General features: G+C 59.2%; 3 protein-coding genes across 3 annotated transcripts; all 3 read left to right on the top strand.

Annotated features, from left to right (window-relative positions):
• Positions 1-407: 407 nt before the first annotated feature.
• On the top strand, positions 408-3677 carry LDBPK_332890 (hypothetical protein, conserved; the record flags this gene model as incomplete). The annotated part of the gene is made up of 1 exon (XM_003864065.1): positions 408-3677. The coding sequence occupies one exon, from the start codon at positions 408-410 to the stop codon at positions 3675-3677; it is 3270 nt and encodes a 1089-aa protein (XP_003864113.1).
• Positions 3678-4990: 1313 nt separating this feature from the next.
• LDBPK_332900 (hypothetical protein, conserved) lies at positions 4991-7459 on the top strand (the record flags this gene model as incomplete). The annotated part of the gene is made up of 1 exon (XM_003864066.1): positions 4991-7459. The coding sequence occupies one exon, from the start codon at positions 4991-4993 to the stop codon at positions 7457-7459; it is 2469 nt and encodes an 822-aa protein (XP_003864114.1).
• A 1242-nt stretch (positions 7460-8701) lies between these two features.
• On the top strand, positions 8702-9427 carry LDBPK_332910 (ubiquitin-conjugating enzyme, putative; the record flags this gene model as incomplete). Its single annotated transcript, XM_003864067.1, has 1 exon — positions 8702-9427. One exon carries the CDS (start codon positions 8702-8704, stop codon positions 9425-9427), a length of 726 nt encoding a protein of 241 aa, XP_003864115.1.
• Between the last annotated feature and the right edge of the window lie 2934 nt (positions 9428-12361).

Here is a 12361-nt window from a genome sequence, read left to right on the forward strand (position 1 = left end):
GGCGATCCGAGTCGATATCGCGAGTTCTGCGCACACCCGCATGCAGGGACGCACAGCTTTCCATCTATACCAGCATCATCGTGATCAATCAAACGTAGGCTTTGTATGTATCGGTCATCACTCTCACGTCGTCATTTGCTCATGCGTCCTTCTCTTTTCTCTCGTTACGCGGCTGCGCTGTCCCTCGCACTCTGGCTACGGTTCTCTTCATCGTATTTGGCCCGCCCCGCTCCGCGAGAGAGACGCACTCGTGTTACTCCGCTGAGAAGTGAGGGACGGGCTACGGTTGTAGTGGCCACTAAAACGCTAAGGGATCGCTGCGCGTGTGGTGCACGGAGCCACACAAAGACCAGGCCTCGCGCACCTCATCTTCTTTACCGTTCATCGGTGTTTTTTTTTGGTCATCCATGCTGAGGCCGTCGCCCCTGGCGGACTCTGTTGTCCGCGCTTCCGCGTGGGATGACGGCGGGGCGGAGTTCATCTTTGCCGACGGCACCATTATGTCTTTTGTGGACAATATGAACACGTTCGTAGCGGTGCGCAGCAACCCTAGTCCTCGCGACACGCAGCGGGCAGTGAGTCACGCGGCCCGCCGGCGACAGCAGGAGGAGAGGCGGCAGCGGCTGTCGCCGACAACCGCTGCCGCAGAAGTTGAATATGTCGACTCGATCGACGACCCCGACGACGATGATGACGATAACCGCGAACTGTGCTTTACAGCCTGGACGCTCAGCAGGGACGTGGGTAAGGTGCGGGCGGCTCTCCAAATCTTCAACAGCCTCAGCGAACAGCCGCGGCTGCTGGCGTCGCTGCTGCCTTCAGAAATCCCTGCACCTCTTCTCTCGCCTTCCTTGTTGCCAGCTAGCGCTTCTTCGGTGACACCGGCGTATTCGATGGTGGGATCTTGTGGCGTGTGGCAAGAGTCGGGGCCTCCGATCGACACCCTGTTGCTGGAGCGGCGCGCTGACCTGTTCCGGCGACACGTCGTGTTTGGCACCGTTCGCGAGTGGATGCCCGTTTCTTCAGCCGCTACGCAGCGGCAGCCAGTGGTTCCAAGCGCGGCGCGGAACTCTCTACCGGGGCCAGAGTCATGTCTCATAGATGCCACGGCCGCGGCTCCGACTACTCTGGAGCGTGCGGCAGAGTTGAGAGTGGCAGAGAGCCCACCTGCGCACACAGGGTATGGCGATGATTCGAGTGTCGCGCTCCCCAAGGAAGTGCCCGTTGGCACGGTACTCGAGCTATGGTGTGCTCTGCGCCGTGTTTGTATGACGGTTGCGGTGCACCGCGAAACCTTCACAGTGCGGTGGCCAGCTCCGGTGACTCGCAGCGATGGATCGCGACTACCGCAGTCGTTTCACGCGCGAGACACTGCGGCATTGCATCTGTCACCAGGTTCGCCCAGCTGGTCCTCCTCCGTCTCTCCCCCGGGCTCTGCATCGGCGCCACTGCTGTTCACATGCATAGAGCAGACGTTCCCAGTGCGTGATCCACCAGACGCGTGGCGGACGATGCTGCTGCTGGCGCTAGAGCTGGACGCAGAGCTTCCTGGAGCGGAGAAGGAAAGCAGCGCCCCCAGTGCGGCGCCAGCGTCACCGTCTCACACCAGCGTCGGCGCACTAGGCACAGAGCCCGGCGACAATGTCAGCCGTTCTGCTTCCTGGCATGGCTGCTTGCCTGAGCCGCACCGCTGGAGTGGTGCGCTGAACCAGCACCGTAACACCAACCCGTGTCGTTTCTCTCGACTGACTGCATTGCAGGCGGCGCACCTCGCTGCACCGCGGACGGCACGCGCCGTGGACGCGATGCGTGCGCTTCACCCACGTGGAACGCGACTTTGTTGGATGTACGAGGCGAACCACTGCGGCGCGAGTCGGGGGAGCCCGTCTGCCGTGTACTGGTGTCTGCGGGAGTCCGCTGAAGCGACACCCATCAAGGGAAACCTCGGCGGCACCTCGACGGCGGCGCCGCTTCGGGCTACCGAAGTTGTGGTGTGGGTGGCCGAAGATGGCAGTGTTGTGCGAACCACGCTCGAGGGACAGGGCTACACCGTTAGACATCATCGTCTTCACTTGTCATCGTCTGGTGCGATGGCACCAGCGCCGGCTGTTTACCGACTTCAGGCGCACGACATTGCGGCAGCGATGGCGCCAGTAGACAAGCGCCTGCCATCGACTATCACGCCACTGCGCTGCCACGTTCCCGTGCTGCCCCAGTCAGCGTCAGCAGCCGCGGCAGCCTCTCCGGAGGTGCTTGCAGTCGCCATCATTGACCCTCAAAGCCTCTACTGCTTGCCAGCGTCCTTGACGGACGGCCTACAACGAGGCTGCACCGCGGCCACCGTCACTCCTGCGTGTGCGTGCTCTGCCTTGGCGGCGCTCACCGCGATGTTGGTGTCAAGCGAGCAGCGTTTCCCTGGATACATGGACTCGCACTGCAGCGCAACAGCAGGAGCGCTGTCGCTTGCGTCGCTGGGCAGGGGTGTCACGTGTAAGAGAGTAGCGCCTTTGGAAGCCAACGACGCGGTGCGCCGCCTGCGCTTCGGCCGCTACATCGCCTCTGTGGTGGACGTCGCCATTCAATTGTCCCAGGTGAACTGCTCCGCCCAGCGTGCGGCTGACGCCGCCAGGCCATCGACAGGCCAGCCACGACGCGCTGCGTACTGTTGCGCCAGACCGGCAGCGACTTCGCCGTCGTGCTGGTCGCTTAGTGCGCACGGCTTGTCATGCCGCAAGGGAGCCCACTCAGCCGCGGCGACGACCACCTCCCGTAGCGCTTCCGCTGCCTCTGTTGTCTACTTGACAAGTCGGCTGGACGGCATCGGCACCTTCACAGCACTCACCAACGGCACCATTCGGGCCCACTTTGACGATCGCACCCTCCTTACACTCGTCCCCGGCGTGAACGAGATGGACGAAGAGGAGCTGCTGGCGACGTGTGTACTGCGCAACGCCACACGGTGTACAATGCGCGCGGCGCAGTGCCACCCTGGGCACGCGATGCACCGCTACTTGGCCTACGCGCTCCCGTTTCGTCGATATGTGTACTGGCGGGCTTTAAACCCGCGTGAACCGGCTGTCATGGACGGTGGATGTGCTGGGGTCTCGGCCAGCGAAAGACATGCGACAGCGCTGCAGGAGCAACCGCAGCAGCATCAGAGGCAAAGCCCCAGCGCAGCGGAGGTGGATAGACTCGAACACACCACAGCCCGCGACGACGCTTCTGCGTCACTGGCTGGCATCTCCGCAATGGAGGCAGGTGTGTCTCTGATGGAACCCCCGCTTGCGGATGAGTCTGCATGTCTTCTGCCGAGCTTGCGGTCGTGTTCCTTGGCCACATCCTTCGGTGCGTCGGGCGACGACGACGAGCGCGTTGCAACCGTGTTGAGCAACGCCGTTTGGGCTCCAGATGTGAAGTATGAGCCACCACACTATCCGCTGCCTAGTGGCCCGACGTGCTCTCCGCCAGTCTGCCTCTTCACCTCCGATGCCGTGATGTCTCAAGGCACCTTGAGCGACACTTTCCCAGCATGGGGACTGGTAGACACACAGCGAACGATGCAAACATACTACGACGCCGAAGTAGCCGAGGGTGCGGCGCAGCAGGCCCGACTGCAGGAGCTCCTTGATCAAAACGAGGCCCTGTCGAAAGCCACCCGAGCTCTTCTGCGCGACTAGATGGGGAGTGGTGAAGGAGGGTGAAGGAGAAAGATTGCAGTGGAGAGGCCGTGGCTATGAAGCACGCGAGTTTTGTGTTTGCGCATGAGCGCGTGCGTACGCTTTTTTTTTATTGTCACTAGATGCGACTGAACTTCATAGATTCCGCAGAGGAGGAGGGAGAGGGAGGAGAGGCACGCACAGACACAGACACAAGCCCCTGTGCCCATTCTCTTCCCATGTGTGTCACTGACCGGCACGAGGTCTTCGCTCTCTGTATGCTCTTTGCTCAGAGAAGACACCACCTAAGGAAATCACTGGCTTGCGCCGGTTTACAAGTGCGGCAGCGTCTGGAGCGTGGAATCGATGTGCCTGGGCGGCATGCGTTGTTTCCGTTGCGCCTCCTGTGCTCACCACTGTGCAAATGGAGAGGAGAGACGTGTGTGTGTGTGTGTGGGGGGGGGGGTCCATGCCCCCTGGCGTGCAAACTAAAACGTGTAGCAGGCACATTGAAAGGGAGAGACAACGTCCTCCTCACAAGATGCTCACACATGCAAGAGTGGCGGAGGATGTCGTTGGACAGAAGTCTGCCTGCTGCGCAGGTATGCTGTGTGGGGTAAAGGCAAGCGGATTTGCTCTATGGGGCAAACGGAACCCCGGAACACCGCGTTGTCGAACGGCGAGGTCACTCATGCCAATGCACCTCCCCCTTATTCCACGGTTCTCGCTCCCATAGCATATACGTCGTGCTGGTACCCCATCATATGCCGCCTCGTCCGCTGTCCACCGTCCCTACCTCTCTCCTCTACGCTGCTGTCGCACGCGGTGTTCTCCCTGGTGCGCCGCCCGTCTGCATCAACGGCCTCTCGGCACCCCCTCCTCCTCTTCCTCCCTTCTTTTGTTTTTGTTTTGCCCGTGAACGGGAGCGGAAGAGACGGTAAGGGCCGTACAGAGAGGCACCGCGTGAAGTCTCTTGACGCGGGGGAGGGGAGAAGAGCGTCAGCTGCTCAACTCTGCGCTGAAACTTGGTACTAGTTTGACACCTGACGAGCGCACGCACAGCCCCGAGGATGGATTCCCGAGCGTACGACAATACGGCACGTTTTTCTGCGACGATTCCCTCTTCACGGTCGTTGTCTCTCGCATCCTCATCTGCGAAGGCCACGGCGAACTCGGCAGTGGCGAGGGGGAGCAATAATGGCTCGCTGCCGCCGAGCAGCGCCGATTTTCCTGCCATTGGCAACTGTGGGGGGCCGTTGGCGGACGACGGAGGCGGTGTCCACAGGAATTATGCAGCTTCCAGAGTGCTGTTTCCCAAATCGACGACTGCCGCCATGTGGCCGATGCTGATGGCACTCTCCCCGGCAGAGGCCGATCGTGCCAGCGACGCCTCCAGCAGGTACAACCAATACTCCTCTCACACCTCCCCTTCCACGGATGCTGCTCTTCCACAGCCACACGGAGGGTCGCCGCTTCACCTTTTGCGCTGCAGTGGGGATCAGGAGGGGCCGGCCCGTTGCGACAGTGGCGGTGGCTCAGGCCTCGGGCAAGGTGTCCGAGCAGACTCACCCTCATTGGTATTTCCGCTGCCTGTGGTGCCGCAGACGCAGTTGTCGCTGTTGCCGTCGCAGCTGAGGCCCACGGCGGAAGAAGCGCGGTCGAACTGGGGGCATGCATGCCAGGCGTCCTTATCTCCGCGCAGCATCAGTGGAAATGAGCGCGTGGACAGCGGCACCCCCTCACCTCAACAGCCGCTGCCGCCGCAGCGCATGAAAACGTCGTACGCTGTACACCGTGTGCTACCCCGCATGGCGCACCCGCAGTTCACCAACAATCCGCACATCTTGTTCCCGCAGCACGGCACATCGAAATCGGGTTCCTCTACCCACACCTCGCAACCCTGCTCACCGCCTCTGCCACCCCTCAGCAACACCGTAGATGTGGCGGCGGTCCCCTGCGAACCGTCAATGGCTGCTGCCACGATGGACTTGCATCCCATGCGGGAAAAAGTAAACGGCAATGGCGTCACGTCGCCGCCGCTCTCACAGAAGATTCATCGATCACTACTCCACCAGACTGCTTCTCTGAGCACGCTGGACTTTGTAGCTTTACCGTCTCGTGCTCAGATGCCGGCAGAACTCACAGAAGCAGAATCGCCCACGCAACCTCCCGAGGCGCTCAGCGCGAAGCCCGACTTCGTGTTCGACTGCGCCGCCAGGGCCCCCGTAGCGACGATTCCGCTGCTCCTTCCCGCGTCTGCCGCCGACATTGCCGTGGTGCCGTCTACGTCGACCTCATTCTCTTCGCAGCTGGAGGAGGGCAGTGGACCGCTGCTCGGTGTAGCGATGCAGCAGCGGAAGCCGCACACATTGCTGGCGTCAGCTCTTGCCTTCGCCAATCTGCATAACGGCGAAGACAAGAGAAATGTAAGCGGGGCCTTTACGCCCTGTCTTATGGCGGTGCTTTCGCCATTAAACCAACAGCCACGCCACCACCAACACAATCAACCTTCCGCAGTGGCGCTTTCCAAGGCGGCGACGCCGGTGATGAGCGGCGGCTACGGTACGCGAGACTTTCAGCGCGGGACATGGGTGTTCCTGCTCGCCCGCCAGGAGCGCCTAGCGCGCGAGCTACTTGAGGCTGAGGAAACGAGCGAGGCGCTTCGGTGTTTGCCGGCGTCATACGCGGCGTGGCGCACCTACTACCGCCATACCTTGGGCAGCGCCGAATGCGGTGCGGTGCACCTGACTAGCAGCACAGATATGGGCATGTCCCTGTCTTCAGGCGTATCCACCGCATTGACAGCGCAGTTCGCCCCATCCACCATGATGCTGTCCGATACGGGGGACGCGGATGCTTCCTGCGAGGCGACTGATAGCGCATCTCTTTCGCACTGTCGTCTTGCGGACAAGGCGGAAGGGAAGCAGAAAGGCAAGAAACCACTCACGCTACCCCCACACCCGGCGTTCGCGGTGGCTGCCTACCGGCTTGAACTCCTGGAGAGCATCCTCGGTGACGAAATCAGGACAGAGGAGGACGAAGCATTTCACGTCTGCCTTGAGAAGCCGTTCAAGTACGAGCATCGACTGCTCACCGTCGGCACGTTGCCGCTTGAGCGGTTCCTGCGCAGCTGGATCGCCAGTCACCGTGCGCGAAGGCTGCGCCGCGCCCTCCAGCGGAGTAAGGTATGGGACCTGGAGCAGGAGGCCCGTGCCGCACTACATGCGACGAGCAAAACGCTGCAGCGGCGCTTCCAGCTGATGGTGACGGCTCTTGTCGAGCAAGAGCATTACTACCGCCGCGCTTTGGAGCTTCTGTACGCGCAGGATGCGGCGTGGACTGGGGTGGTGTTGCTGCGCTTGCAGGAACAGGTCGAGTGCTTCCCACTTGCGTTCGGCGCCGTCATGAGTAGAGCGCGCGTATGTGGGCGAATGAAAGGTGCGACCCTGTTCTCCAACCTTGCGCTGGCCGAGCAGGCAATTCGCGAAACGATCAGCGGCGAGGAAGCACGGCACCGTGCTGCATTCCCGACCGAGCTCGAAATGCGCGGAGTAAGCCGTATGCAAGAACCACAGGCACGCAAGAAACTTGTCGATCGCGAAGCTGCCGAGCGCGCCGTGGTGCATCAAGTCGTGTGTGCGCTGCAGACTCACTACAGCCTCCGGGAGGTGGATATCGAGGAGGGCATTGAGCGCCAACACTGGCTGAAGCAGCCGATGCAAAATCGCGTCGATTCCGTCGTTGCGAGCGCAACGCCGCCGCCCCTGCGTCGTGATGTTGTCGCATCCGAGGTGGAGCTGTGAGGCTGCAGGAACAGAAAACTGGGCAACGGGTGCGCGCCCGTCTTCTTCGCTTCTCTTTCGCTGGCGTACACGTACATGCACCGCCGCGCTATGCACATTCAGAATTATTCCTCCGGGTCTGTGATGTGGCGCACGTGAGTGAGGGCGTTGCTGATGCCCTTCTCTGTGCATGTGCATGCGTTTGTACCGCCTCGCTCGTATCTTCGTCTGTGTCACTCCTCTTCCCTTGTTTCTCTTGACGAGGAACCAAGCGAAGAAGCGATCCAACCGACGAACCACAGCGTCGGTCTGTCGGTCTGTCTCTCTCTCTTCCATGAAACTTTATTTCACATGTACAGGTGTAACACGTCTCTCTCGATGTGGATCTTGCTGCTGTCTCTGAGTTTGCGCACGCACGCACGTACGTTTGTGTGTGTGTGTGTGTGTCACATCGAGCAGCGAAAACGCTGCGCGAAAAAAAAAACAGCAATGCCCCCCTCCCCCCCAAAAAAAAAGAAAACATGCGCTTCCTCAACCTGCACGAACGTGCCGCTGCTCCTGTGTATTAGTTGGTAGGTGGTGAGCGAGAGAGATGCAGGGAGAAATTGTGAGTGCCTCTCTCTTTCGGACATGAACTTCACGGGGAAGCCAACAGGACGGGAGGATGCCTACCCGGGTTTACTCCGTCTTTTCACAGCATACCGGCCCTATTCAACTTGCACAAGCGACAACGTGTGAGCTCGCTTCCCATGATGTGCTGTGTGCTAGTAGAATACGCCTACGTGCGACAGCGACAAGATGCCTTCTTCTCCAGCTGCTCTTAGAGCTCTCAGTCCCCCCTCCACACACACACACACACACACACACACACCGTTGCGCTCTTGTTCCTTGCCCTCTGTCTGTGTGTGTGAATGAGTCTCCTACGGATCCCTTTAACGCCTCGCAGAGCTCTCTCCCTCTCCTGCCGCTGTTCGACGGCATCGCGCACACATACGCAAAAACACAAAAAGCTGAAAATATCTTTGAAAAGAACCCTCGACGACACGCTTTCAGGCGCACGATAGAGCGTCAGTTGCCTTTATCACTAGCTCGGCTGGCGTCGTTGCCCTGCTTCGACCATTGACTCTTCCCTCTTTCTTTCCCACACTCTCTCTCGCTCCACCGCTTGCTCTCGGTTGTTTGTCGGGCAGCATTTTCATAAAGACGCACGCACACACACACACACAGAGTGAGAGAGAAATTGTCGAGAAGTAGGAAGAGGTGATGCCTCTGACGGCGGCTGGCATGCGGACGCTGATGCGTCAGATGCAGGAGGTGCAAGAGCACCCCGTCGACGGTGTGCAAGTGCGCCCGGCGGACTCGATGAACGAGTATCACTTCGACCTGGACGGTCCGGAGGGGACGCCGTTCGCGGCTGGCCGCTTTCATGTTGCTCTCATTTTCGACGAGCAGTATCCGGAAGTGCCGCCAAAAGGCTTCTTCCGCACCAAGATCTTTCACCCCAACATCTCCGAGCGTGGTGACATCTGCGTGAACGCGCTGAAGCGTGACTGGGCCCCGACGCTTGGGCTGCGTCACATTCTTGTCGTCATCCGCTGCCTTTTGATCGAGCCGAACCCGGAAAGCGCGTTGAATGAAGAGGCGGGACGACTGATCTTGGAGGAGTACGCAGCATACGAGCGCAAGGCTGCCATGTACACCACTATAAACGCCGCGCGTCCGAACGGGATGCCGCGGTTCACGCTTCCCGAGGTCCAGGCGGAGAAGGCGTCCAGCTTGGTCACGGCGGATGCCTCGGCTCCCGTAGCTGGGGAGAGCGGCGCCAGCTCCACCACCGCTGCTGCCTCAGCATCTTCCATGGCAAACGGCAGCACACCATCGACTGCCACACGCAGGCTGACCCTGTCGGAGGCGAACTGCCACCCAGGTGCAGCCACAGCGGCCGAGAAGGCCGAGAAGTCAAAAAAGAAAGCGCTGCGCCGCATCTGAGCGAATCCCAACGCGCTCGAATCCCGATTTTGTGTATGTCTGTCGGCTGAGATGATGTAGTTCCACGTTGCAAGTCTGGATACCTGCACGTGTCGCTGCCGCACCGCATCAGTTCAAGGGAATCCCAACAACAGTGCGGCGACACTCTACTCCTTTTATATATTTCCACTCCATGATGGTCCTAGCACCGTTTCTTGCGGGGTGTGTTGTTGTGCATGCCCTTTGCTTTACAGCTCCCACCCCACCCTCTCCGCGTGCTCTCCATGTGGTGCTGGTGATGGTCGTCTTCCCTGTACTCCTCTTTTTTTGTGACGATGTTTTGTTTGCGGATGCGCGTGTGAGTTTGCATGTCTCCATGTACGCACTCGCCCTTGTGCCGCGGAGGAGATGGACGACGCCAGAGGTGTATCAGATACACACGCACATGGGGCCTGCGTGCAGAGGAGAGGGCAAGGGGAACTCGAAGAGGGCAAACCTACACGCGTGGAGGAGCATGTCGGAGACAGCGGTAAAGAAAGAGGGCCATGCCCTTTCGCTGCGAAGTCTCCCTCGCTCGCTCTTTCTCTGTGTCTCCGTCCTCTGACTGTATCGCTGTGAGCTTTCTGATTGGCTTCTTTGAGCGCCGTGCAAGGCTTTTAACACTCCCGGTTGCCGTTTTTCTGTGCCCTGCCACACCCAGCCAGAGACCAACATACACTTGCTCAATGTGTCATGTGTATCGTGGCCTGATCGTAGCGAAGCTAGCAAGCGTGTTGATCTACTTTTCCGATCCCTCGACTTCTTGTCTTTTTTGTTTTTGTTTCCTTGGCTCTCTCGTCCCGTTCCGTGAGAGACGCGGCAGAAAAGGCCCGGAGAGCATAAAGGAAAAGAAAAGCACGACACGCGAATGCGAACCAGCGGAGACCCGCTTAGCGTCCTTCCTAGACCTTCTCTTCCGCTTGTTGCCGGGTACGCGTCACACGGTAGTCGAGAACCGCCCCACCCCTCCATCCACTTCGGCGATGCGCGCGAAAATTGGGGGGGAGGGGCAAAAGGACGGCTCCTGATCATGGAGGACGTGAGGTGAAGCTCGCCAGGCTCAGCTGACGCACCAACCACCAACTGGACGCACATGCGGCGACGAGTTCGGCATTGGGCTTTCTTCTCTCTTTCTCTTCGTTCTGCTTCTTCACAACATGGCATGTCTCTCATTACGCCTGGTTAAACGCGGTACTCTCTCTGCCCCTCAGCCTCCACTGGCTCACATGCTTCATCACTGCTACCGTCACCACCTCCCCCCCTACTCCTCCTCATCCCCTTTTGTTTCGTTCTCGAGGTTGCCGGCACGCACAAATGTATATCCACAGCCAAACAAAAAAAAGAGAAAAACGTTCTGATCCACATCTATGTGCACGAACAGCAAACGACAATCCAACCACTCCAGCTAGTATTGTTATCATATATATTTATTTATGAGCAGGCTCCCCCTCTCCCTCTCTCTCTCGCTTTCTATATTGTGAATGTTGCGCCTCATCTCACCGCGACAAAGGCTTATACCCGTGTATGTGTGTGTGTTCGCACCTAGGTCGACGCTTCTCTCTCGCGCTAACACGAAACGCTGCTCTGCCCCTTCATCGCCTTCCCTACCGTTTAACAACACAGCGCTAGGCGTGTACGATCAGTGCTGTGCCTGTTTGTGTGCGTGTGTTTCTTTCTTCTTGTCGCTCTTGGCAGTTCTTGCTGCTGGCCCCTGCGGAAAGGGTTGCCCACGTCGCATGGAGAAGGGCGAGCGACAGGCGTAGCGCTCATTGCTGAGTTTTATAGCGCCCTCGCCCCTTGATTTCCGACTTTTCTTCCGGTGTTTTGGGTAACTGTGTGTGTGTGTGTGTCCGTCGGCGTTGAGGTTCTTGTAGCCGTCAGAGGCGTGACGTTGAAAGGAGCGTACTGAGACGGCGACGAGCCCCCGCTATCCATGTGTGGCGGCGCTATCCTGCTTGCGTAAGTCTGTTTTCTCGTCTCCGGCTTCTTGACAGGCTTTGCTCTGTTTTCGCGTGCGTGTTGGTGTGCGAAACACTTCTTGTAATTCGGCTTTCCGTCAGCGTACTTGTCACCACTACCCCTCCGCCTTCCTTTCTAGCCCTCTCTCGCTCCGCGACTGTGTGTCTCCTTTCTTCCGCTCTACCGAACGGTATAGACGTTCGTATTGGCTCGCTGCTTCTCCAGTCCAACCAGAGGTGGTACTTGAGTGTCTGTGGGCTAATGTGCAGCGGTGCGGGCTTCACCTCTCGCCCCTTCCACTCCCTCCCTCTTTTCTCTGCAGTCGTGCTCCTCTTGTGTGGCGGTGTGCACTTCATCCCACTTTGCGTCGACGTTCACGAAGTTTTGGTTTGTCTTTTTTTTTCCCTCCGATCGTACTTGCCGTCGCCCTCTCTTGTGACCCAGCGCCCCTCTCTCTCCCTTCGTGTGTGCGTGCATGCGAATTCGCGTTTTCTTTCTGCTGTTCCTATCTCGTTGTGCTGTCTCTCTCTCTCTCTCGTTGCATTGCTGGCCGCTGCCTCGCGTCGCTCGGTTTCGACGCCGCCGCCCCACCTCCCCCTTCTTCTCTCTGTCGCCACGTTCGCGGCGACCAACGCGGTGGCATCTTTTTTCTTTCTTTTTCCGCTGTTGTCTGTACTGTTGTGGTGATTTCGCTTTAGTTTGTTGTTTCCGCTCTGTGTCGTTTTGTTCTGTTTTTGTTTGGCCCTTCACTGCTGAGCGCAATAGGCCGACACACGCGTGTGTCCACTCGCGGTCTGCCACCGCTTCTCTCCTCCTCGTCTGCTCGTGTGTGTAGGGGGGAGGGAGGGAGGGAGGGAGGGAGGAAGGGTCCTCTCCGCGGTTCGTACCACAGCTGTCAAATTCCACATACCCTACGGCACGCATCTTTTTTTTTGTCGCATCATTATTTGAGGGGGC

The sequence above is a fragment of the Leishmania donovani genome, chromosome 33 (assembly GCF_000227135.1).
Source record: "Leishmania donovani BPK282A1 complete genome, chromosome 33".
NCBI classification, from domain to species: domain Eukaryota; phylum Euglenozoa; class Kinetoplastea; order Trypanosomatida; family Trypanosomatidae; genus Leishmania; species Leishmania donovani.